Here is a 25,863-nt window from a genome sequence, read left to right on the forward strand (position 1 = left end):
CTAAAGTCTTGCTTTGAAGTCCATGTTAATATGCATGTTGTGCCCTGTTAGATGTGCCCCAGAGAGATTTAATCCTTGGGGGAAAAGTAACGAGGCCAAGGGAACAGCAGAGCTCTGCCTGACCCTCTGGAGTCTGTAGGGTTTGTTTCAGTGTTGTTATCTTGCTGGACAATGCCAGGCAGGTCACTTCAGCCTCTTTGCCTCGGTTATATTAATATGGGGATGAAGGTGCTGCTCTCTGAAAAGAGCCTTTCCAGCCGTACCAAAGAAAGGACTGCCTGTATGCGAAGGTGGAGTTACATGTGGTGCTTAAGGAGGACTTGCATTGCCTGCACTGAACCTTAACCCTTGCAATGCTGTCTGGAGGAGAATGTCCAAAAAGTCTGTGACAGAGCATTGAGTTGTAGCTGCTATATGTCTGGAGAGATGGTTGTCTACTTTCCAAGTCTCCTATGTATTGTGTAAGAGTCCTGGTTCATTAAATTGAACTTATTTTCAAGTAAGCATCTGTTTCTTTTTGTCACAGGAGATTCACAGAGTAAAAGTGTCCTGAGCAGCATGTGAGGAGTGAAAGTTTTACCAGGCTTTGCTGGGGTAACTGCCCTGTGGGGCACAGCAGGGCATTCCAGCCCCTTCCTTTTAGAGCACAGTGCTTCTGCCTCTAATTTGAGTTATCCTTCCTCCACACTTTCCCTTCACCACTGTTTAGTAGCTGCACCTGCATGTTTATCCTTTCAACACACCTTTCTGCTTTGCTGTTCATTCCTTGTTCATCCCATACTGGATTTTCACAGGGTTTCCATAGCTGTGGCAGATGATGATGCATCATCACTCCTATTTTTACCTGTTTGAAATAATACTCCTTGCACAATGGGCACATGTTTCGAGAGCTGCTAAAAGGGATGGCTCTGCTTCACACTGAGAAGCTGTGTGGGTACCTGAATGAGGTCCTGCAGGCAGCAGCTGACTGTATTGGATCTGCTGTTCTAGCTTTGCCTTTACTTTGGAGGTGAGTGAGAAGGATGAGCTGATCTTGACCATGTTTTTGACTCCTTCACTGCTGCAGTGAGGCTCTGGCACCTTTTGCTGGATCATAATACGTGCATGTTTGGTGAGTAAATACAGTGTTAGCTGTACCACTTGGGTGTGGGAGAACTTTGTGTGTGTGACATGGGGATCTGGATCTAAGCTTAGGATGTGTGTGCCCTCTCACATGGTTCAGAGTCAGAGCTGTGAGCTGCCCAGGCCCTGCAGTCACTGCACTGTTTGCAATTGCACAAAGGTGCATGTTTACAGTGTGTGATGTGGTCTTAAATGGCATGGGTTCCCCTTGCTGTCCAGTTACCAAACGCCTGGACTTGGTCCAGCATGGATGCAGCTTTTAAGCTAACTTCATCAGATCAGGGCCTTCCCAGGGCTGTTCTCATAGCCTACGGGAGAGTTCTGGCTGTTACTGCAGGTGGATGTGGTGATGTTGCCCATGTTAGGTCCAAGGCAAACTCAGAGCCTATCCAAACTGTGTTTTAGCCACAGTAATCTGCACTGCAGTGAAGGTGTTTCTATCCAGCCTGGGGTTGGTAAAATGAAGAGCCACGTTTGCTAGTTGATCTCACTACTTTGTTCCTAGCTGGGAACACGGGAAATATTTTCCTCTGATGTTGCATACTCTGAAAACCTTATTTATATACCTCTTGCTTTAAGCACCCTGCCTTTCAGAGACACTGCTGAAAACCCACAAAGCCTTTTAGCAAAGGCCTGAGGTAACACCTCACGCTTGCTTCAGAAAAGGAACGCATTTCCAAGCAAAAGCTGGGCCTGTTCCTTTAAGCACAACCCCAATATGTCTGGGTATTTCAGCACATATGGGCCACGATGCTTAAACCCTACCCAGCTGGTCCGGCCATTCTGCCGTGAAGCCTCCTGTCTTTGTTCGTGGCTAAAAGGGAGGGTGGTGAGAGACGGAGCAAGCTGTGAGTGCTGGGGGTTGCAATCCTGCAAAGGCAGCCTGCAGGGCTGCGGGAGGAGACGACGTGCAGCCGGCAGCGCGCTGCGCCGTGCCGCAGGGGATGGGGGCTGCGAGAAATTCTCCATAGGGGAGACCGTGTCCTTGGTGGGATGAACTCAGAGGGGCCTTTAAACAGCCCTCGGCACTTGGTTCTGTGCTTTCTGCCCTTCTTTTCCTCCCCTCCCCCTCTGTCCTTTTGTCGTTTTTCATGCTGGATGTCACGCACCACGGGTCCCTCTTCGCAGCCCATGGGGACAGCCCGTTGCTGAGGGCACTGCTGGATGGCAGTGGGATGGAGGGCTCTGGGAGGCCCTTCCCCCACCCCAGGGAGAAGGTGGGCTGCTGCGTGTCCTGTGGGGTGCTTTGGCCACCCCAGTGAGAGGCACAGGGACACTGACCCCCCCCACTCCTGCAGTGCTGTGCCAGGGAGAGGAGCTTTGCTTCCTTTCTTCCTCATGGGCAGCCTAAATACCTTCTTAATTTCATCTCATTATTCCCTGCCTAAATAATTCCTCTTCCTCCTGGGGACCGTGTTTAAAACTTTGATCTCCTCTGATGACTCGCAGTCCTGAGCACGTCCTTTCTGTTTAAATGGATCAAATGCCTTTTTGACTCATGGTTTATAGATCTGCCCGCCGAGGAGCTCAGTGAGCTCTGATGAAGTGGCCTCAAATAAAAACCCCATGGTGTCTCCAGCCTGAGCCACAGCACCCAGGGCTGACCCAGATCTCATCAGCATTTCTGCCGTTCTTATCTTCCCCTCGCCCCCTCTGCTCTGACGGATGGTGTTGCCTGGGCTCGGGCTCAGCCGGGGAATTGCCATCCCCAGGTCAGGAGCGGGTGAATGTGCCCGAGGCTGATGGATGCCTTTCCCCAGGATGGGGTCACAGCTGGTGTGCTGCACAGCCCCAGCCCCCGTGTGCTCCCCAGCTCCCAGGGGTACTGCTGACACAGAGCGCAGCTGGAGGGACGGAGACGAGCGGCCATGTGTCAGTGTGCTGAAGATGATGGTGGAGGAAGGCTGGCATTACTGGGAGGTCTGTGTTGGATGAGCCATGTGGCTTCCTGGTGGATCTGTGGGCTTCCTGGGAAAGGTGAGCTGCTCTGGTTGCGATCTTGGATCTGATGGACAAGGTGTGGGGACAGATCCTTTCTCCTATCCCTGTTTGGCAGCAGCTACTTGAGCTCCATGGAGGTGGATGCGGCATTGGTGGGATGTGTGTCAGCCCCTCATGGCTCCAGTGAGGCTGGGCAGGGGTGGAGAGCCTGGCCAAACATTGTTATTACCCATACGTGTATGCAGGCACTTAATGACCTTGGCATGGAGCGTTTCCTGGGAATTAATGGCCAGTTGGTGTTAATGGTCCTTAGCAGCACCTCGGGCCATCAGCTCCTCCCAGCCCATCATTAATCCACAGGAAACATCTCGGGCATCGATCCTCATTGCTTAATTAATAAACGCGGCTCGTCTCCCAGGCTGAGATTCAGAGACAGCGGCTGCTTCCTTCCCCACCGCCTGGAAGGTGCCTTCTTCAAGCAGAGGTCTCTCTCATGCCCAGCTTTATTTGGTGAGGTCTCTGTGCCTGCACAGTGCTGCAGGGCAGGCAGTGAGGATCCCAGCTTCGGGATGCTGCCGGTGTCTCCAGCTTTTATCAACAGTTGGCTTGTGCTGCTGGTGCTGCAGTATAAATCACATTAATTCCTGAGGTACTTTTCCGTGGTGAGCCTGAAATTCCCATTTTGGTTTGCCGTCTTGCCTGGTGAACTAAATTATTTTCATAGCCCCTTAAGGGCATATTGTCAGCCCAGACTTACTGCCATTATACACCATATCTGAAACATTAATATCTCTTCTAAATATAGTGTATTGACAAGGTATCTGCTCTAGTGTAAATCCTTGGGACATTTGATCCAGATCATTAAAACCGAGTGAAGGAAGGGAGGAATAGATCAAGTTACCTTGCTGCTCTTAATTCAAACAAGCGATGAATTATTCATTCCTCTATTAATTCCGCAGTCCTCCTGCTTTTTATTTATTTCTCCCTGTATTTATTTTTTCCCTCCTGGACAGACAGCTCTGGAGCGATGCTCAGGTGGTGGTGACAGCAGGATGGGGCCAGTCCTGGTCCTGCTCTGCACGGTGCTCAGCGTGGCCCTGAGCAGAGGTAAGGCCCCGTGTGCTATGGGGTGATGGGGATGGCTCAGCAGCTCTGGGTGTGCAGGTACATGGCATGGTGAGTCCTTGGTCACACTTCTTTTACTGAAGGCAGTAGGTAGGGGATGTCCTGTGGTTACAGGCACTTTGCTGAAGGGTTTGTCAACTTCTGGGAGTTCTACGCATATATATACATACACACACCTGTGTGTATATATCTGTTTGTATGCACGTGCAGGTTGCTGAGTGTGCAACAAAATCCATGTGGTGTCTGTACAGTGTGACCCTGGACACAGGCCACAGCGCTCTGTGGGGTTGGGGGTGGACAGCTCAGCCCATTATTACAGCCAACTGTATCCTTCCTTAGAATGCAGGGCACCCCATGCACCCTGTCCTTAGTGACCCACCTGTCCTATGTGCTTCCCTCTTGGATATGTATTCCAATAACATCAGTCTCTTAGCACAGTCCTGAATGGCTTGATTGCCTATCCCTGGTAATTAGCAAGGCACAGAGATCCACCAGCATTGCTGCTCATGCACATGCACACCAAAACTGCTGGCAGTGCACATCCGCAGCTCCCTCCCTCGCTGGGTCACCACACTGGCTAGCATAATGAACAGCAGTGTGCAATGGCTGAGTATTGATTCACACATGCTTGGCCCAGATTGATGGCACTGAGCATGCAGCTGTGTTTGGGAACCTGCATGTGTTCCCCAGAGGCTACACAGGGCCTGTTCCCCTCTCAGATGTGACGTCTGTGCCTGCTGTGCAGCATATGCACCCAGCCCTGGCTCCCTCCTTGCCTTATTTCATTATAACCGTGTCTCAGTATAAAGATTTCATTAGAAAATCAATCCCTACATGCACAACTCATTGTGAAGCACATCGAACCCTTCATCCCTGTATCTCCTAGCCTGAATTCACAGATACTCTTTCTGTACGCAAGGAGTACTTTGAGCAGAAAAGCTGAATGGATGGGGAGCCCACAGGCTGACTCCACATTTAACATCTCTCTAGAGCCCCTATAATCAGGGAGTTAAGGAGCACCTCTTGTCCAGAGGCTCTGTGGGGCAGAATGCTGCAGCTGCCCTCCTGGCACAGGGCTGGGGGTGGGGCTGCCTTAGCCATGCTGCCTTAACTGCAGGTGCTGGATTTCCCCTCCTGGAGCTTCTGGAAAAAGGAGAGTATGTTCCTGGCTGAGAACCAGTTAGGGTGTAGCCCCTGCTCTCTTTAAACTTTCTCTTTACTTTCTTTTTCCCAGCAAGAAATAGATACTGACCCTGAGCTGTAGGTGAACCAGAAGGACTAGCTCGTGGAAATGGTCAAGTGTGGGAGTCCATCACTCAGCAGGGCTGGTGGGGGTGGAGGAGAAGGTTACATGGAGGGGAAAATGGCAATGGGGATTGCTCGTGTACTCCAGGTCTCCCTGGACTCCTTCCCTAGGGCTGAAATGGTATTTTGGTGTTAGGGTGGAGCTGTGGTGGGATGGAGCTGGTGCTGTGCACCCCATCTTGTCCAATCCCACTGCCCACCATCCTTTTAGGCATCTCCTAGAAAGGGTTAATCACATCTGCCTCCCATCCCTCTTTCCTGTCACCCAGGCATCAAATGTGGTGGGGTGCTCTCAGCGCCCTCTGGCAACTTCTCCAGCCCCAATTTCCCAGGGCTGTACCCCTATGAGACAGAGTGCACCTGGCTGATCGTGGTGGCCGAGGGCTCCTCCGTCCTGCTCTCCTTCAGCCACTTTGAGCTGGAGTACCACGCTGCCTGCGCTTATGACTATCTCCAAGTCTACAATGGGGCATCCCGGGACCAGGGCAACCTCCTGGGCACCTTCTGTGGCCGCAGTGCCCCACCACCTTTTGCTTCTGCCTGGCACGTCATGGCTGTGGTCTTCCGCTCTGACCGGCACGTGGCCAAGCGTGGCTTTGCAGCCTCCTACCACAAAGGTAACTCTGGGGGGGGGGGTGGCTGTGAGGGTGTCCATCCATGCTCATCCACTCACTGACCTCAATGGCTGTACCTCCCTGCAGATGCGTGCGGTGGGCAACTGACAGGGCTGTCTGGGGAGATCACCAGCCCGCGGTACCCCGAGAGCTACCCCAACGACGCAGAGTGCCGCTGGAGCATCAGGGCGGCTGGTGGCCCCCTCACCCTGGTCTTTGCTGACTTCCAAGTAGAGGGTGGCCAGGGCTGTGGCTTCGACTACGTGGCCCTTTTCGATGGCCCCACCGCTGCTGCCCCCCACATGGGTCGCTACTGCGGCAGCAGCCGCCCACCCCGCACTGTCTCCTCCACCTCGCACCTCTTTATCCTCTTCAAGTCAGACTTCAACATCGTGGGCAGGGGCTTCAAGGCCCATTTCTACTCAGGTGCAGAGCTTGGGGGGGGGGGGGTGGGTGGGGTATGGGAGCGGGGTGTTGCTCTCAGATGCAGGCTTTGGGCGGTTTGGTGCAGAGCCAGGAGTTGGGCTCAATGATCCTTGTGGGTCCCTTCCAATTTGGGATGTTCTATGCCCTCTCATATTCTACCATGCCTCAAAACTCACAGGTGGACATTGGCCAAATGTAAGGCAGCAGTGAGGTGGAGGGCAGAACAGGCTTTAGTCACAAAACAAATGAGCACTCATCAGCCAGGAGACTTCAGCTTGTCCTTTCCTTCCCCCCCACCTCTGCTTTTTCCCTAAGTAGGTGAGTGTCAGGAAGTCTACACCACCATCAAGGGAAATTTCTCCAGCCCTCAGTACCCCAACTTCTACCCCAACAACCTCCAGTGTCAGTGGAGCATCCAGCTGCCCCCGGGCTACCGAATCAAAGTCATCTTCTTGGACCTGGAGCTGGAAGCTCGGAGCAGCCTGACCGGTGGCTGTGACTACGACCGCCTGGATGTCTTCGATGGAGGAGCTGAGAATGCCTCCCTGCTGGGGACGTGGTGTGGGAGGGAGAGCCCGGTGCCTGTCACCTCCCACAGCCATCAGCTGCTGCTGGTGCTCCACACAGACCGCAGCACGGCCAAGCGGGGCTTCTCCCTCGCCTACGTTGGAGGTAAGGCATCCACTCATCCCAGTGGGTGTAAGAGCCATGGGATTTTTCAGTGAATCATAGAATTGTTTGAGTTGGAAGGGACCTTCTGAAAGTCGTCTAGTCCAACTCCCCTGAAATGAATGGGGACAAAGGGGTGAAAGTCTTGGGGGGAAATGGTCAGGCATTTGGGTACCCGCTCATGCATCGAAACCACTTTCCGTGGCTCAGCCATTTTGTGTTGGTGCCATCGTATCTCTATGCCACATTTGCCGTATTTCAAAGTAATTAGGTCTGAGCTGACCCATGTGTCGGACATGATTCATTCCTGTGCTCAGCACAATCAGCCTCAGGTCTGTGGAGCACAGGAGTGGCTGCAGCATCCGTGTGCAGCCCAGCCCAGCACCCTGCCTGCAGCCCTGCAGAGCTGCTGCTACCCAGCTGAGCTGGGTGCAGGAGCTTTAATCCCTCAGCTGCAGAATCATGCGTCATCTGGAGAGCAGCAGAAGGGATTTTGGAGTATGCAGCCGTGGCAGTGAGAGGGGATGGAGCTTTGCTCTAAGCCTTTACAAGCTGGGGAGGGGTCGGGTTTGTACCAGGCACCCAACAGGCTACGTGTCACCCCCAGGAGTGCAGAAACACAGGAAAGGGGCATCTCAGTACCCACAACACTTCATTCCTGCAGATATTTTCCTTTTGTCTGGGCCCACGAGGTGGCTTGGGTGTGGCATGTGTGATTTATGGAATGAAAGCCTTCATGCAAGGAGAGAGGATCCATTTTCTCCTCCTCTTCTTCTTCATCTAATGCACTTCAGTTATTTGGTAAATCTTCTAATGGTTTTTATAATGCACTAAGTGTAGCAAAGTGACACTGTTTTTTCGTATTGATTTTATTGCATCTTACCAGTTTCATAAGGCCGAGATTCAGAGGGAGTTGGAATAATTCAATAATTCATTACTGCCCAAGTGCTTGGTTTCAGCTCAGCGAGGATGAACTTTAAAGGAGAGGAGCATTTTTTTTTCCTCCCTGCTTCTTTCCTGCATCCATTGCTTTCTGCTCAAGGGTTTGTCCAGTGCCTGGGAGCTCACAGTACCCACCCCCAGCACAGGACAGGGCTAAGCCTGTGCTGCATCACATAACACACATTTTTCCCCTGAAAACATGTCACATTGGTTCTTAAGCTGTGGCTGTGGCAGCTGTGCTGTCACACAATGCATATAACAACCATGTATGTACCACACAATGCATATAACAACCATGGGGACAGCAAGCAGGAAAGGTGGCAGTGGTGGCACCTCACCTGTGCCTTGTTTTCGGCCACTACAGTTGTGCCCATGAACATCAGCTGCACGCGGACAGACTTCCACATCCAGATCCCCATGCAGGCCCTGGCCCAGCTGCAGAGGAACAAGGTGTATTTGGGGATGCCCTCCTGTGCTGCTCAAGTGGTTGGTTCGCACTTTAGGATACACACCCGATTCGACACATGTGGCACTGAATCCCAGGTAAGGCTTTGGCAAACCTTCCTGCAAAGCAAGCTGGGCAGCGGGCTGACCTCCCTACAGCTCCCTGAATGGCAGAATAGTGAGCTGAGTCAGTCTGTTCTCTCAGGTAACTGCCTATAGGGTGGGAGGTGATGGCCTCAAGTTGCACCAAGAGAGGTTCTGGTTGGATACTGGGAAAAACTCAGCGAGAGCGGTGACTTAAAGCTGCCCAGGGAGTGGTGAAATCACCGTGCCTGGAGGTGTTCAAGAACTGATGTGGCATTGAGGGATGTGATCAGTGGGAATGGGTTGGGGTTGGACTGAGTGATCTTAAAGGTCTTTTCCAACTTTAATGATTCTGTAATTCCGTGACCTTGTGCTGGTCATGCCAGCTGTGGGGAGGAGTTGCTGGCCCCTCTCTCCAGTAGATGCTGGGCTGCTTTACTGTCAGCTGGATGCTCAGAGCTGTCTCCACAAGCCTGTGGAGATGAGCCCTGAGGAGCCTCAAGCCTTGTCTTGCAGAGACGAAACAACACATCCATCATTGTCAGCACACTCTACATTGACTTCTCGGTGGGCGACCAGGAGGACATCCACCGGTACGAAGTGCAGTGTGAGCCCAAGAGGAAGGAAGCCTCTGTGTCCCTCATCACTGGCCCTGACCCGCACAGGATGAGCCAAGCAGAGCACATGGTGGACGTACAGCAGAGGGGGGCAGGGGTGATGGATGCCCATGAAACCAAGAGCCAGGACACCAGCGACATCGTCTTCATCAGCATCTGCATCCTGGCTGGGCTGCTCATGGTCATTGCTGTGGTTGGGCTCGTGCTGCTGTAGCAAACTCAGGTTGGAAATGTGACCCCCCCCCCCAAAGCCACCCTTGCCCCAAGTTTAGTGCTAACACAGCTGCTGAAATGGAGACAGTGAAACTGAGCCTGAGCCCCACCTCCACCTCATCCCCATGCCTGAGATGTGGGCCGTAAGCAGCCATTTCCCTTCCCATCAGTTTTCCTCTGCCTCTCAATCTGTCCATTTGGCTCAGGAATGCACTTCTTATGCTCCATAACTATTCCCGCACCTGCTTCAATTTGTTTTCCCTCTGGTGTCTCTACTTTCGGGAAAGTAAGGCTGTTTGCTGATGGCTGGAAGTAATCCTGTCAATTACTGAATTCCTGAACATAGCAACTACCCCCAAATATAGCAGTATTTGTAACAAACCTTCTCCATGTTCCCCATCTGTACCGGTGTGGGTGCTGTGAATCTGCACTGCAGACATCAGCATTTCCCCTCGGCGTGCAGGGGTGGGTACAGCACATGTGTGGGTGCTGCTGGGTGGTGTTTCTGGATGCCCCCACACCACATCTCAGGATCGTTAGGGCTGGAAAAGACCTCTGAGATCCCCAAGCCCAACCCACCTCACCATGCCCACTGCCCACATCCCACCATGCCACATCCCCATGGTTCTGGAACACCTCCCTGTCCATGGACGTGGCAGGTCACCGTGCGGTGCTTCCCAGGCTGGACAAAAGCCCCTTGTAGCTGTCTGGGGTGCCAGGCTCTCTGCCACCCTCCTGGCCTCGGGCAGCCTTTGTCATCAATGGGGCTCTGTGCACACGGTGCTCACATTGCTGTGAGCGTGGTGGTGAAGCCAGGAGTTCGCTCATTGCTGCGGCAAGTGATGCAACACAACACGTGAGCTAGACAGAGAGCTAACAGAGGGCTGGGGGGAGAAAGGAGAGGTATAACTGGGGGCTGGAGCTGTGCTGCTCTGTATGTCAGTTTTAATAAGAACGTTGTGTTCATCTCTTTGCTGGGAGGGGGGTGAAGCTCTGGCACTGCTGCCCAGTCCGTTACCTTGGTGTTTGTGAGAAAGAAGGGAAGGTTTCCAAGCTGCTGTCTTTGCAGGACCCTGCTCTTTGGTGCTTTACTCAAAGCCATACTCAGTGCTGAGCTTTTTCCCTTGGTGGCACTGGGTGAAGACCCCATTGCTTCCGTGACTCTCCCTCTGGGGCTGTTTTCTTCTCTCACCAGCACATCCTGTGGCTGAAAGCATGCTGCAGCATGCAGCAGTCTGCCTCAGGGATGAGGAGCTTGTTAGAGGAAACGCTCCCTAAAGGTGAAGCAGATGCAGGTGTTCCCATATGGGATGCGCTCAGGGTTTGTACACCACAACCCCAGTGGAACTCTCTCTCTCAGGGGACATGAATTCCAGCTCTGAACCTGCTTTAATTCTTTATCTTATTTTTTTTCCTCTCTCAAAGAATGCTTGGAATGAGTAGCTCTGCTCCTCTAATCTGTGCATCCCCTCCCCAAGCTGCCCACTCCCTTAAATTTCATAGCTGATGGGCTCTCACCTCCCTGCTTGCTGCTCCTCAGGGCACATTATATGGGGCACTCAGTGCATACACTGGGCACTGGGACACAGCCGGAGCTGCCCTCCCTCCCAGTGCCCCAAACCCTTCCCCATGGGGAAAGCTGCACACCCCGCAGCCCACTGCCACCCCATTACCCTGCAGGTACCTGGCAGAGCACAGCTGAGCAGGCAGCAGCCACCAGCCCTGCCAGCTGGGGAAGCATAATGGCTCCAACATATGGACGATTAAAAATGCAAGGACAGCGTTTACTGGGAGTTGTTGTTTCCCAGCTTATTTTAAGCAGCCGTCTCTTCCATTTCCCGGCCGCTGCGGTCCAGAGGACAGGGAGGTCGTCCTCATGTGCTCCCGGGGTTTGGGTGTGCAGAGATGAAACAGTGCTTGGGGAATGTGGGAAACTGCTGTGTTCAAAAGATGGCATTGCCTTAATTGTCACTTCAGACCTGTGCTGCCAGCAGCCCTATGCAAGCAGCTTCGGGGCTCGGGCTGTGGGAGGAGCTCTCTCCTAAAGCCAGTATCATGGGGGGGTCTGGGCTTGGGGCATCTTCCTCTTCTTTTTCCTCTTCCTCCCTGCATTGGTGTCACAATATGAAAACTAGTGGCTGCCCAAAAGCAGTCCTGCTGTTTGGGCAGGCTGTGCTCTGTCCATGATAGGGGCACCTTTTATAGGGAGATAACTGCCTGGTGTACAATAATATATAATTAGCAAGGATTATCCTGTAATCTAGTCTAATTGAAGGGGACTGTGGATGTTGCTCAGCAGACTGCCAATTGCAGAGTAACCCTGGCACGCGCTTCCCCTGATTGCATCCTTCAGAACGCTAGAGCTCTTCTGTGCCTCAGTTTCCCCTGAATCCTGGTGCTGGGTGTTCAGGAACCACCTGGCTGGGCCCTCACAGCTCCTTTTTGGTTCTGTAAGCCAAGCCACCCTGTCAGTATTGCAGAGGGATGTGGTGCAACACCAGGACTGTGGTTCTGCAGCTCCCATAAGCCCCCAGTCAGGGCTCTGGGGACTACAAGAGGGCACCTGGGGCTGCTCTTTGCCTCAACAGCTCTTCTCCCAGGGCCAGCCAAGCAAAGCCTTCGGATCACAAGGCTGCCAGTGAGAGAGATCTAAAAGTTTGGGTTCTTTGTGGAGAAACCTTTGAAGAGCCTCTTAAAAGACGAGCAACACCGAGATGCTGCGCTCTCTCTTTCAGGAAGGATGGGAAGGGTCTTGCCTGCTCCCTTCTTCTTTCGCCCCAGCAATTTGCAGCAGGGTGAAGCTCTCCTTCGCTGCTGCTTTCCAAACCAGTGGGTTTGCTCTTCAGAAGTCCTTAAACCATCCCCCTGTTGTCTGCACTTCCCGCTGTGCTGCAGCTCCCCAGCCTGGCCCTTAGGGATCTTTCCCAATTCCCTCTCTCGGTGAATCTTCATCCCATGTGTCCCTGCAGCTTTAACATCACCCTGCAAGTGATGGACCCAGAGCTATGTGCTTAGGTCCCTTAGAAAAGAGTTGTGAAAGTATTAGCCATAAAATAGACAACATTTTTATGCATTTACTGGTGTACAGTAACTCTGCATTCATCAATTTAATTCCCAAAGGAGAAATACTCAGCATGTACCGAGAATGAAGCCAAGAAATATCTTATCTGCAATCTTCAAAGAGCTGAAATGCATCCAAAATAGATAGAACAACAACTGCTTCTCCCTAAAGTGTGTCCAGAAAGAAAGGTGTCAGGGGCCAAGAGATGTGGATAAAGTCACCTAGCAGAGTTGGCTGTGTAGAGCCTTGTTGAAGTCTACGTGACCTTGCTTTTTAATTTCACAGTGCTATTATTGATAGTATTTAGTAAGCATCCACGTCTCTTTCCTCCATATGGCAGGTCGTGGCATTGCAGCTCTGGAAACAAAACCTAAGACACTCACTAATCCTGAATGTGACAGTCCAAGGTGGGTGAATTCAATTACAGCCATGCAGTCTGAAGCTAAGGGGGAAACAGATCTGATTGTTTCTTACAAGCAAAGGGTTTTCACATCCCTTGCTCCAGACCGGTCATCAAGTGTTAGGTCTTTACTGATGTGTTATCCTTATTCACCACTCACGCCTGCCACTTTCTGTCTCCAGCACACCTACTCATGTTTTGGGTGTTGCAGTGCTCAGGGAAGTATTTAGCAGATCCACTTACGGACACCCAGTCCACTTCTAGGATGAAGATCCGAAATACTGACTGCTGCATCATTTTCACACTGCATTATTTGTTCTTAAGGGACACCCCTGAGGTCAGCGTTGACCATGAGTGATCAAAGCACACCTCCTTATGGTGCATTACTCTTCAGTCCCATGCCTGTGAACAAGCAGGTTTCACTCATCCCAGCACTTGACTCTCTCGACCCCGTTAACTCAGAAAATGGATTGTGACCAGTGCCTTGTACACGCACAGAGCATGCAGAGCACTTTATTGTCTACCAGTAGAGAAAGCCTGTGCCTGTCACAGCCTAATAATAGCATACAGAGAACAAGATGACTCGTGGCACTAAAGAAACCAGAGTAAATACAAAAGGCAAGCTTTCCAGGTTTTAATAACCAGTAGCAATTTGAACAATAGTTTGTTGCTTAATTCCATTTACACCATCATTCTGAAACATGCTTTTTACAGAGGAAAAAAGCCTGAACGTGGAGTATTTTCCTTACAATGTAATTGTAGTTTCATTTCAAGGTGTGTGGTTTTTTTTTAATGTTACATTAAGAATAAGCACCACATTTCAATCATGAGTGAGGTATGGAAGTCAGAGTGAGCTGCTCATTAAGCAGAGATATTAGATAGCACCTATACCCCAGGGCATTTCAGTTTTCACCCCAGGGGTTCAGAATATGCCCACCACTGCAGGATGACTGAGCCTGTGGAAGGATGGATAGAAAATCACTGAAACCCACTTTGTATCTCACTGTGGATGCAGGGGAAATCACCTGGCTTGGCTAAACAGGGCCCAGCAGCAGCAGCAAACTTGGCTGCTTTAGGATTAACGAGGGTTTGCAGTTATCCACGAGGAGCCTCCTCCCATGAAAGTGACCCTGATTTCCCACCAGCACAGCACAGAGCTGGTCCTTTATGCCATTCAGCTAATTACACCCAAAGATCCACACCAGGGATGGAGCCAAACTGAGGTAAGACAAACTGACAGTAGAAACAGGTGAGTGAGCGGGGATGGCTTTGTACCAGGAAAACATAGAGCAGAGCATAAGAAACTTATTTGTGGAACAACCCCACACAGATTTAAAGCACCACTTTCATCACTAGTAGTTCCTGTCTTCAGCCAAGTGAGTCACACTGTCAGCACTTCGGCACTCCCCTCGTGACAGAAAGGCTTCCCAGTTCCACAGAGATGCAGGCACATGAAGTTCTCGCTGGGCATCAAGCACAACACCTCACTTTTTATGGCTCTGTACAAATGTGGGGACGGTGAGCGTGCCAGTCTTGACTTCTGCTCGCATTTCAGGTTTGTGCTTTAATGAGAAGACAAGAGCTCGCACCATTCTGCGATACGGTGCACTAATGAGACGTGAAGAGAGATGAAAAGCTTCTCGCTCAATATTTTCAGCCAGTGGGTGATCAATCTGAAAACAGCAAAGTATAAAATTAGATCTTTACATTTAATAAGGAGACCAACTGATTGAAATTGGAGTTTGGTGCTTTTCGGTGTTTCTTCATTAATCAGTGTAGATTCAAGGAAATCTACTTCTCATCACAAGTGCAACAGGAAGAACAATTTAATTCCACCCTAGCAATTAAGGAGCAAGGCAGCATGGTCAGTAGCAGGGAACATATTCACATCTCCAGCTGGGTGGCAGTGCTTTGCCATCACAACAGGAAACTAATCTGCAACTCACTTTGGGTACCCAGTGGAACCACAATTAGCAGCTATGTTGTGCTGCCTCTATGAAGCTCACTTTTTGATCCTGTCGATATAAGGCACCTCAAATACTATCTTAAACTCAATTCCAGGAGCAGCTATAAGACATGCCAAACACTTGGCAGCTCTGCTTGGTGCTATAAAGGGAGATGCGAGCTCCGTGTGTGTAAAAGGAGGTGTAATTAAGAATGCAGAAAGGGATTTACTAAATGTTAATTATGTAGTTATTGCTTCAACATGTGCCAAAACCTGTAATTTAGAACAGCTTAGGAGAAAAAAATCCTGCCCATCAAAAAATGGTTTTGATTTCACTTCTGCTTTTTGTGACAGGAAATCTCCCGTGCTTCACATACAGGAGATCCCAGTGTGTCGACCAATACTCTTCCAAGTCCTTTGCCCACCACTTTTGGTCTCTTTTTGCTACCCAAAACTAAATGACTCTCTGCTGGCCAGCAACAGCAGCTCCACTGTATTCATTCAGCCCCATTCTCCCTTTTCAATCAGCTCTCAGGTGTCCTCGCTTTCCGCTCACCCGACCTCTGTGCATTGTTCACCCCACAGATATAAGCCCCACTTGTAGATGCAATTGCAGCTGCAAGCCATGAGGGTAGTTTTCCCTCCCTTACAGGTAAATCTTTTTCAGAAGTAGTTCTGCCTTGTCCTACCTTACCCAATACCACCTGTTTGAGGGTGGCACTGTAGCCTTCATGTCTCCTAGGCTCAGACTTTATCACTAGCCTTACTGCTGTGCTTGACCCAAAAGTGAGCTCCCCCCACATAACAGCCCCAGAGCACTCCCACACTAAATGACCTTTTTGCTCTGCCCCAGTCCAGATGGATGGGAAGTTGGAGAGGTTGATCTCATAGCTGGCAAACACATAGCTTTTAAATTCTTGAGTACTTATCACTTTTCTTGCTGATGAAGGACAACTAATGAATAAATTAAAGGGATAATTATTTCAGTGTTTCATAGACCAAGCAAGCTAGTTGTTCAGCCTCACAGCAAAACTCTGTTCATTTACTTAAAGATACCAGAGGGATCTAGTAATTATTGCCATTTTATATACTGTCAACCTTCCCTCTATGTTTTTACAATAGATTTCAATTTACAAATGTTTAATTACTTAAATATGAAATGCCCAAAAGGTCCCAAAAGTGTTGCTTTAATTGCTGACAAGTAATAGTGAAAACTTTATGTTCTGCTAACTTCCTCCTTTGCTTACCCAACCCAACTGCAGTACATACACAGCTTCTCTGAAGGCTGGAGATGTAAATCACTGTACACCTCACTTACAATCAGGGTGTTTACTTGTTTAATAACCAACAAAAAACCCCACAAATTTACTTGTAAAACAAAGCTACTGATAAATAGGGACGTGCAGAGAATCACTAAAAATAAGAACTTTTGTCCCCACTCTGCTGCTAGGAGCAGTTTTAGGGCAACTATGACCGACAAAGGCTTGTTGAATCTGTTCCCACAAGCAGGAACTCTCTGAGGTGAAGATGAACACTACCTCTAGATCCAGGGCTTCACAAAGCAGCAACCGTGCCTTCTTTCTGAAAGCCTCAGTCTTGGGATCACTCTTGACTTCTATCGAGGGCCTGTCTGAGTGGTGTTTGATGGAAGTTCTCCATTCCACATAAACATCTTTGGCAAGGCTGGCCACATCGAGATCGGAATGCTTGCGCATCTTGTTCACCGTGTGACCTGAAAAAAAGCAACAGCTCACACAGTTTTGGTGGGTGGGCAAAATATATCGCACAGCGGCCAAATACGTCTTTAATTCAAGCACTGTCAGCATTGGCACAAAGTATAACATCACTCAGCCTGAAGCCTGAAGCTCTCTCTCACTCGCAGCGCTCCTGCGGGCGGTTGTCCAGCAGGTGGTGCTGTTGGGCGCCCCGGGCACGGGGCAGGAGCTCGGGACGAGAGTACAGTACCGATTTTTGTGGTCAGCAGCACTTCTTTGGAAGGTATTTTCTTCTTCAGTTCCCCCAAAGCTTCCATCAGGTTTTCTTTGGGCTGCCCGGGGAGCTCGAGCATCGCCTTCCATCGCTTTATGTCTTCCACCACGACCACCCTCTGGAATAAAAGAGAAAAGCCATCAGGAAACGTCCTCCTTATGAACAAGGCTTCCCCTCGGCCGCTACCGAGCACGGGCACTCGCCTTGAGGGACTCGAGCGTGGCCTGCCGGTAGGCGCGGGGCTCCAGTCGGGCCCGGCGGGGGCTCTGCGGGGATCGCGCCCGGCGCACCACGAAGCGCTCCATCGTCCTACCGGAAGCCGCCGCGCCGCCGCAGCCTACAACTCCCAGCAGGCACCGCGCGGAGGAGGAGCGCGATAATCTCGCGAGATCGAGGTCCTCTTGCGAGAGGCTTCCGGCGGCCGGTCCCGTCAGAGGAGGAAGATGGCGGCGCGGCGGGCCGGGCTGCTCCGCCTGCCTCTGGCCCTGCTGGTGCTGTGGGCGGGTGGCCAAGCTCGGGCTGCGGGAACGGCGCCCGCCAGCTCCTCCGAGGCCTTTGACTCCGTGTTGGGCAACACGGCGTCCTGCCACCGGGCCTGCCAGCTCACCTACTCCCTGCACACCTACCCCAAGGTACGGGCCGGCCCCGCCTCGCCGCTCGGCCCCGCGCCCCTCTGAGATCGCCGCCCCCGAGCGCGGGGTGCGGTGCTTCCCTGCAGATAGCTGTTTCTAATTGGAAATAGCGGGTGAGGCTGTGGCTTGCCGAGGAAGTCCAGCCACGCAGAGCGTGGCTGTGGTGCCCCTTCCGTGGGGTTGGGGGTTGCTTCTTTCCCCAAGAAGCGGCTGTCGTTTGGGTTGGGATGCTGTGCGTTTTGGGGGCCGAGGGCTCTGAGCTGGACACAGCGTGACACTCTTTGAAGGGATGGATCAGAAAAGATGGCAAGGGAGTGGCCTGGCAGAGCCATCAGTGCTGCTCTGATTCATTTGCGCACAAAGTGTCCATCTCAGGATGGTCAGATAGTGTCTAACAGGTTACAATTGCACATTCAGGAGTTTGCTATTGGTTCGAAGGTTTGCACAGCTCAGAGCCAGTGAGCTGAGTGTGACATTTGTTGTTTTTGTTGGGTTTTTTTCCTTTCGACTTTGCTAACTGCAAGTGTATGGCAGCTTGAACTGTGAATGATGGGAGTTCTTTTCTTGTCCCTGAGATTGTACGCCAGGGCAGCAGGCAAATGGAAGTGATGATAGTATTAATTAATTGGGTTTTGTCTGCTTTCATATGAAATTAAAATTGGTCTTTGCTGGGCAGCACCTCATTCTGGTATCTCCACTGGAAAGTACTGGGGAGCTGTGAGGAATACAGGTAGAATTAGATCTGTGCAGGTGGTATGTTTTGGTGCCTAGGTGTGATGATAGTGAAGAGAAAGACCTCGCTGAGACTAAATATTCTCCTGAAATACTTCCGTACTGTGCTGGTGCTTCAGGTAGAGCTGATACTTCTGTAATTTTTAATCTGCTTGTGAACTCACTGTTATGTTTTGCTGGGGATGTTGAATAATACAACCACCTCTTCCTTCACAATTTGTTCAGTTTGTCACAAAACCGCCAGACGAATGGAAGGAGATTATTTTATTCATTGGAGAGTGAGTTGGTTTTCTGTAAGACTTCTGTGGAAGACTGCCACAGAAATCTGTTTACCACAGCCAATTCTGTGTGGATATTAAATGACAGAGCGTGTTTTTGTAGCAGCATAACTGTTTTAGCCATCCTGTCTGTGTTTTTAAGTGTTGAGTTTTAATCTGTGTTTTCAGCTTAGCTGCCTTTAAAGCATGTGGACTGGTGCTTTCAAACAATGACAGTGCATTGGTACAGTAAGGCGTGGTGTGTTTATTTTTGGTGCAGTTCATTTAGAGTCTGTTTTCCCCCTGTAGTTGTCGCATAGGTGGCCATGTAGTTACCAGGCTTGGTGGTTCTGATTCACTTGAAGGAGGCTGGCTGTGATTCTTCAACATGGAGACCAACATGTGTGGAAAGTATACATGCATCCCTCCAGCACTGTGGTCAGAAGAAATACTAGGTTATATGTTTTCAAGAGTGTATAATCTTAGCACTGTAGTGGCACCGAGAAAGTGCTATTCTCCTACAGTGAAATGAAAATGTGGCCTTCTGGAACTAGTTTGGCAATAGTTGACCATGGTATTGCTACAGAAGTTCATCAGAAGTTAATCATTTATTTCAGTGATTCTGCTGTAGCTCTAATGAGAGACTGGTGGTATATTGTAATGCAGTGTAACAAACACAGAAACCAACAACCAAGTCTTTTTTGGTCTTCACCCCTTGGGTTCTTTTAAACTCCTAAGGTGGATGACTGTGTGTTCATTCTGTGGTTAAATGTCAGTAAATCCTTTACAGTGGTATTTCTTATTTTTAAAGCCAATGCTTTTTCAGAAATGCCACGTGGCTTTGCTTTAAGTCGTAAGACAAGAACTGCAAAATGGAATTTGCTGCTCCAGGTGTGGTTCACCCAGCTCTGAGAGCTCTGTCTGAAATGAATCAGGCTGCATCACAGCATTACAGAACTGAAGCCTCTTTTTGTTTCAGTTGATCCAGACTGTCACGTTTATCTGACTTCTAGGTCTGGTGGAGGGAAGGAGAATGGTGCTCCAATGGGTGGCTTTTTATAGCACTTCCAAAAAAGAAAAGTTGTGGGTTATTGGTGGTTTTTTTTTATTATATTTTTGTTTGGTCAGTTTATTCTAGAATGTAATTCTTCTTTTGTGCCTTCCCAGGAAGAGGAACTGTATGCATGCCAGCGAGGCTGCAGACTGTTTTCCATTTGTCAGTTTGTGGATGATGGCATTGATTTGAATCGAACCAAACTGGAATGTGATTCTGGTAAGAATTCAGAACTCCTTTAACTTCCCATAACGTGGAGATGCTGCTGCTCTTCCCTCCACGCATATGAAGGGTGAATTGGTGGGATTATTTCAGTTGCTTCCATGCCACCTGAGGCTTATTTGTGAAAGTGAATTGTTCATGAAGTAAGAACACGTATTACAGCGTACTGTCTGACAGGTAGTCCAGGCTAAACTGTCAACACAGCAATAATTACATTTTGTTTGAAATAGGGTATTAAATACTTGTGACTAATTGTCTCTGATCTGTGCTATAGGGATAATCTCATAGTGAAGGTGGAATATATATATATATATGTATATATGCTGTAGCCAATTAACACTGTTTCTGCAGTCATACAGAACTTCTATCTAATAATACTGAGGTGGCTGCTTAACAGTTTTGTTCAGAGGTTAAGTGGGACAATAACCACCCAAAGTAGGAAAACCAGTGGAGTAGTTTCCCCGTTTTTGAAATATAATTAAGACCACGTCTGCTCTCAAAGGAGGTTTTTGTCTTCTCATTAATTCATAAAAACAAGAGGGCTACTGGTTAGTTCAGGGAGCTGCTGGAAGGCACACAGGTAGAAAGCCTGAAATGCAAAGATGTTAATGTGATACAAAGTGGTATTAAATGCTCTAGAAATGGGCTAGTGCTCCAGTCTGTCATCACTGTGTATAGCTGTGATACAGCATGTCAATCTAGTTGTCGAACCATACATGAAAGAGTGCCATAAAAGGGGTGATGTATCAATAAAGCACACGTAGAAGTAATTGAACAGTTGCTTACTTTCTGATTTAACCCTCCTTTCTGAGGCTGTTGTCTTTTGCTGGCTTATGTTCTGTAATCTGTTGCACTGGTTGGTACTCTGAGTAGTTACTCTGTGCTTGGCAGGATATATCTTGGCTGATCTGCTGAATTCTGTCTTCTGATGTCTCTGTATGTCTACTAACACTAGCTTCGTGGCACTTTTGCTATAGAATTGCCATCCAGGTGCTATGAGCTGAATATTGAAATGTTTATTTAGCTGCTGATGCTGTGCTAATTGCCAGCTTTCTGGGCTTTCTGATGGTTTGTTCCAGTAGGAAAACTGGGAGAGCTGCTGTACCCCATGTTGCTGCTTAATTTGAGGCATTAGATCAAGTAGCACTGTAAAACTGACCATCACAGCTTTAGTATTTTGGGGAAAAGCCATGCCCATGTATTGTCCACCTGGGTTCTACATGTATGCGTGTGAATAATTTAGATTTCTTGGTCTTCATGGTTTCTAGTGAACAATTAATAGAAGATGCATGTAAATAAGGAGTTGGCTTCATTTAATTTTGATTTAATGTTCAATAACCAATACTTCTGACACAGTTACTGTACTGTACTGTTATTCTGCTTGCATGAGAACATTCCTTTGGCTTTCCTGAGGTACCATGACTTCTACTGTTACCTCTAAGAGGTTTAGTAGACCTGTGGTCCTTCTGTTTAGAATTCTGTCTTTGTTTTCTAGGATAAAGAAGTAATGTTTTACATGATCTGTAGAGGAAAAAATGTATAGGAGAATCAATGGAAACTTGCAACCTTGAGTTTGTCTGGACTAACATTTCTGATCAGTTGCTCTGACAGCATTTAGATTTAAAATATGTAATTTGTGTAAGCTCCAATTCCTTAACCTTCATTAGACCTAGCACCACATGCTAACCTTGGAATGATTGCCATGTCTTTCCCTACAAATGGGATTGTCAATCTTTTAACTGCTGCTTTGTTTCTGATCCAACTTCTGTTAAAAATGTTTTCTTAACTGAAATGCAGAATTTATCTTCTCATTTTGGGAATTTTTCTTGCAGCCTGTACTGAGGCATACTCCCAGTCTGATGAACAATATGCTTGCCATCTTGGATGCCAGAACCAATTGCCATTTGCTGAGCTAAGACAAGAGCAAGTAAGTACATGACATGTTTTTCAAATACCACCTACTTGTTTTCTCTTCAGCATGTCTTCTTTTTTTCAAACTTCTTCAAATGAAATCTTTTTAAGAACTGAAATACAGACGTGGGGTGATGAGTGAGCACGAACATAAGTTCTACCCTCTTTATGTGAAAACAATTTGAAAAGCAGTTAATGTGTATTTGCAGTTAATGTCCCTGATGCCAAGAATTCATCTCCTCTTTCCTCTGACACTGGTGAGATCCTTCTGGAGTGACATGATGGATTCAGCTCAGAGCTTCATAACATCTTCATGGACTTTCTACCTTCAAGCAGATGATGGCAAAATTGTCATATTCCAGGTACCTGCCTTTTTGTTCAGGTGCTAATACTTAGCTGTGGGTTAAGTATCAGAAAAGACTATGGGTTGCTGTCAGAACTGTTTAGTTTTTGGTAGCATTTTGCTGCATTTACTGCCATTATGGGGGCAAAAGGAAACGAGACATGCAACATTCACGTAATTTTAAGACTAACTTCCCAATTCATTTGGAAAATGTAGACAGTCAATATTAGTGGAAGCTTTCTAACAGGATCTCCTAATTCCTTGTTTCGTTTTAGTCAAGGCCAGAAGTGCAGTATGTTCCACAGCTTGATCAGGGAACTGAAGATACAAAAGGATCCTTGTCCCTGAGTAAAACAGCTTGTAAGTTTTTCTTTGTGATTTGATAGAGCAAATGCAAATGTTCCATGTCATGCAAGGAAAAAAAAATCCCATAAACCAGTACCAAAGTTGCAGGTGATGTATGAAAGCAAATCTTTAGGAAGCTGAAGTATAATGGTTTGCATTCTGTACAGCACTGTGCACACTTGGCAAAGTCTGTGGTAGTAACAAGCACTCCTGGAAACAGAAACATACAAGCTAGGGCCATTGTGAAAGTGACCTTTCATGTTTTCTGTAGACAAACTGGATAAAGTTTTCATTTTCTGCTTTATTGCTTTTCTGACAACTGTTTCTGCTGTTCTATTTCAGCTGACCTGCAGCCAGGAAGTTCACAGACGTACCGAGGACTTTTTGAAGAGCAAGGAAGTGATAGTTTTTTCAAGTGTCTTTCCATGTATGTATGTCAGTACCTGGTACAGGGCGTAGTGGTGTTTTCTGCCTGTGTGGTAGGGAATCAATTTTACCAGTCCTTCAGGTTCTGAGTGAAGAGCAGTTACATTTTTGTATCTGACCTTTTGTTATTGCTACGTTCCATGCTTGCCCCGTGTTATCTGTGGGCTATCTTGCCAACTTGGACTCTCTTTCCCATTTTAGTTGACCTTTAGTTGATCTTTCAAGTTAGATACTAAGTAAGTGTTAGACACTAGGTTGTATACCCAGGTGTCAGAAGCAGGCAGTGCAGCTGAAAGATGGATAAACTAGTGAATGAGCATGAAATACAGTCAAAACCAGGCACAACTTTTTAAAGATCCATTCTTCAGTATTTGAAATCTAATAATCTCGTTCTTTTCCTTTCAGAAATTCCAGTTGGATTTTAACCACTACTCTTGTACTGTCGGTGTTGGTGCTCCTCTGGATTTGTTGTGCAACTGTAGCTACAGCTGTAGAGCAGTATGTTCCATCTGAGGTAACCCTATTATATTACTTTTACCTTACAGCTTTCTGCAGAGTAATAAACATCAATTACAAGGAGCTTTTTATTTTGCAGATGTGGTTAGCAAACAAACTGTTGCTTAAATGATTTTATAGCTGAACGTCTGTCTGTCCTTGTGGCTGATAGGTGCTCTGAGCTTTGCACAGTAAGCACAGATGTTATGTCTTTTGGCTTATAGCCCTGCCCTCTTAGCAGCTTTTGGGTTACTCTTCACAAATGGAGGTTGCTTCTGGTTTCTCTGGTGGTAAAGCCGTCCTGAGGGTTGGATGGGGCAGGTAGAAACTAGTGTGGATTTAATTCAGGAGCTTCAGTGGTGAGAACGGAAGTGACAGCATGTTGTTGGCGACATACAGATTCTTTGCAAAGGGGGAACCAACTGAACTAATATTCCTACAGCCCAAAGAGAGCAAGACTTGTAGTGTTTGCAGGCTAAAGAGTTAAGTACACAAGGATTGCATCTACTGTTTTTTTTTTTTCTGTCAGATTTAATGCATATATTTGGACTTAAATCTAGACTCAGCCATGAATTTCAGATGTTGCAGAAAGTGTGAGCTAACTTGTGTTGAAGAGCTGCAGCCATCAAAGTCAGGAGGGTAGCTGTATAGCAAAATGCATTTTATTAATATATAAAAAGTCTTACAGTAGTTCATTTAAATATTTCAGAAGCTGAGCATCTATGGAGATCTGGAATACATGAATGAACAAAAACTGAACAAATATCCATCCTCTGCACTTGTTGTGGTTAGATGCAAGACTGAGGAACATGAAGAAGCAGGACCTCTTCCTACAAAAGTTAATCTGGCTCAATCAGCAATTTAAATAAGCCTCCATTGGATTGAATAGACTAATTCTAACAGTGCTAGCAACTCCTGATTGTTTGTGGTGGTTCTTCAGATAAGAAGCTTAGCAGCAAGTCTTTAAATGCAGATAAAGTTACAGAATCAACAGATGTCATGGGATTTTTTTCCCCCTCTGTAGTGAAGATTCAGACACCTTGAATTTGTTTGTTCCCAGACATAGTCACTTTTTCACTGGTGTTTGCTCTGTCTTTTTGCTTACAGAAGCTGTAAGCACGCTTTCCATACTTCTGCCATGACACTTTCAAACTTATTTGTCTTCTAGGATATACTGTGTACATTCAAGAGTTAGCTCTGTAAAAATATAAGAAATTTTAAGTAGGCAGGACATGCCTTTTTAGTGTTGCACTTTCTGTTGTAGTTAAGAGAAAATATTATAAGATTATCTGCTGTTGGGTTTTTTTTGGGGGGGGAGTGGGCGGGAGGGATACTTGTTAATGTTCATGCACAAACAACCCTTTCTCCAAAAATAGAAATCTATTTTTTCTACCATGTGGCAATATCCAGGATGGAAAGCATTTGTGAAGTACTGTAGGCTTGAACTCAGTCTGTGGAAGGTGGAAAATTTGTTAAAACGTGGACATGTGCTTTCACAAACATAACATTGTACAGTTAATTGATTGGTCAAACTTTAGCCTTTGTCTTAAATTGCTTGTAAAGTTAGAGTCTGTGTTTTCTGAAGAAATTCTACTTTCCATTCTTGATTAACTATTCTAGTCTTGTAACTTCATTTACAGAAACAAGGTGATTCCTGAGAAATGAGAACAGAAGAATAAAAATAACTGTATAGAAAATACTGCCTGGTTAGCTTTTTGCTATGGTTAATTACTGTTTTATTCCATCTGAAAGGCTGCAGCATTCCTCCTATTGGCAGTGTGACCTGAAGTCACTGTGTGTGATTCACTAATACAACACCTAACAGTGTCCTTCATATTTATAATGTTTGTTGTTGTTTTTTTTTTTTTTGCCATTCTTTTCTTTGAGGAGTTGACTGTAGCAGAAGTGTGATTTATTTTAAGGTCTCTGGAAGTATTTGAGAACTGGCTAGGATGCCTGATACCCAGCTCATCAACACGGGGAGAGTTTAAAAACAAGCAAACAAAGCAATCTGTTTGATTTTGAGTTCTGGTAAAAACTGTTGAGATTCTGGAGAGTGCAGTACATCGTTCCCTCTCTGTTAGAGCTAGTTCAGTAGCCATGGCTGGTTTGGCTGCTGGCTGTGTAACCTACAGGTGATGGATTATCCTTGCAGGGCCCTTAGGCAGGAATGTGTGTTGTTGCCTGTTCAGTGCTGCTGTAAGTTGTGACCTAGCTGCATTTGAGCAGATTTTCTGTTGGTGAATTGTGCACAGAGGCTTGTTTTTAACAGGCTTGTGTGGATGTACAGTATTTGTAATTTGAAGTCTTAATGTAATGGTACCTCCAGATGTTAAATTCTTCAGTCAGCAACATTGTTCCCCAGAAAACTGTGTGTCAGCAGCCATGGACTTGTATCTGTCTTTGTGTGTTGGTGGCATTGCTGTTAGGCCCCAAGCCCTCCTGTTCTGAAAACCATTTGTATATTCAGAATGCTGTTCACTTGTGTAAGAGCAATGGGAAATCCTGCTGCTGCAGTAATTTGGCTGAGATGTGTGTTTCTGCTCATG

At 47.7% G+C, this 25,863-nt stretch overlaps 3 protein-coding genes across 4 annotated transcripts; 2 read left to right on the forward strand and 1 right to left on the reverse strand.

Annotated features, from left to right (window-relative positions):
• The first annotated feature begins 2,915 nt into the window (after window positions 1-2,915).
• On the forward strand, window positions 2,916-13,224 carry CDCP2 (CUB domain containing protein 2). Of its 2 annotated transcripts, XM_065738573.1 has the most exons (8): window positions 2,916-3,099; window positions 4,077-4,170; window positions 5,763-6,110; window positions 6,195-6,533; window positions 6,852-7,205; window positions 8,509-8,687; window positions 9,189-9,512; window positions 12,623-13,224. In XM_065738573.1, the coding sequence occupies exons 1-7, from the start codon at window positions 3,061-3,063 to the stop codon at window positions 9,501-9,503; spliced, it is 1,668 nt and encodes a 555-aa protein (XP_065594645.1). In that variant the 5' UTR covers window positions 2,916-3,060; the 3' UTR covers window positions 9,504-9,512; window positions 12,623-13,224. The 2 variants fall into 2 exon arrangements, with proteins under 2 accessions (XP_065594645.1, XP_065594636.1); XM_065738564.1 differs by lacking the exon at window positions 12,623-13,224 and having other exon boundaries at window positions 9,189-9,966.
• Window positions 13,225-13,582: 358 nt separating this feature from the next.
• Window positions 13,583-17,211, reverse strand: TCEANC2 (transcription elongation factor A N-terminal and central domain containing 2). The gene is made up of 4 exons (XM_065738585.1): window positions 17,101-17,211; window positions 16,874-17,015; window positions 16,447-16,640; window positions 13,583-14,636 (listed from the first exon to the last, which is right to left on the reverse strand). Exons 1-4 carry the CDS (start codon window positions 17,200-17,202, stop codon window positions 14,448-14,450), a joined length of 627 nt encoding a protein of 208 aa, XP_065594657.1. The 5' UTR covers window positions 17,203-17,211; the 3' UTR covers window positions 13,583-14,447.
• A 125-nt stretch (window positions 17,212-17,336) lies between these two features.
• Window positions 17,337-24,602, forward strand: TMEM59 (transmembrane protein 59). Its single transcript, XM_065738597.1, has 8 exons — window positions 17,337-17,529; window positions 19,686-19,791; window positions 21,627-21,721; window positions 21,915-22,067; window positions 22,324-22,408; window positions 22,736-22,820; window positions 23,225-23,333; window positions 24,024-24,602. The coding sequence occupies exons 1-8, from the start codon at window positions 17,341-17,343 to the stop codon at window positions 24,177-24,179; spliced, it is 978 nt and encodes a 325-aa protein (XP_065594669.1). The 5' UTR covers window positions 17,337-17,340; the 3' UTR covers window positions 24,180-24,602.
• The last annotated feature ends 1,261 nt before the right edge of the window (window positions 24,603-25,863 follow it).

The sequence above is a fragment of the Cyrtonyx montezumae genome, unplaced genomic scaffold (assembly GCF_038088225.1).
Source record: "Cyrtonyx montezumae isolate F1298 unplaced genomic scaffold, pur_monq_1.0 scaffold_1, whole genome shotgun sequence".
Lineage (NCBI taxonomy): Eukaryota > Metazoa > Chordata > Aves > Galliformes > Odontophoridae > Cyrtonyx > Cyrtonyx montezumae.

Coding starts and splice junctions, on each gene's coding strand:
- CDCP2 (XM_065738573.1), top strand. CDS start 3,061: ATGTGGCTTCCTGGTGGATCTGTGGGCTTCCTGGGAAAG. Junction 4,171..5,762: donor CAGCGTGGCCCTGAGCAGAG/GTAAGGCCCCGT, acceptor CCTGTCACCCAG/GCATCAAATGTGGTGGGGTG. Junction 8,688..9,188: donor CATGTGGCACTGAATCCCAG/GTAAGGCTTTGG, acceptor CTTGTCTTGCAG/AGACGAAACAACACATCCAT.
- TCEANC2 (XM_065738585.1), bottom strand. CDS start 17,202: ATGGAGCGCTTCGTGGTGCGCCGGGCGCGATCCCCGCAGAGCCCCCGC. Junction 16,641..16,873: donor GCTGCTGACCACAAAAATCG/GTACTGTACTCT, acceptor GCTTTTTTTCAG/GTCACACGGTGAACAAGATG. Junction 14,637..16,446: donor GTGAAGCCCTGGATCTAGAG/GTAGTGTTCATC, acceptor TGCTGTTTTCAG/ATTGATCACCCACTGGCTGA.
- TMEM59 (XM_065738597.1), top strand. CDS start 17,341: ATGGCGGCGCGGCGGGCCGGGCTGCTCCGCCTGCCTCTGGCCCTGCTG. Junction 19,792..21,626: donor CAAACTGGAATGTGATTCTG/GTAAGAATTCAG, acceptor TTTTTCTTGCAG/CCTGTACTGAGGCATACTCC. Junction 22,409..22,735: donor GTCCCTGAGTAAAACAGCTT/GTAAGTTTTTCT, acceptor GTTCTATTTCAG/CTGACCTGCAGCCAGGAAGT.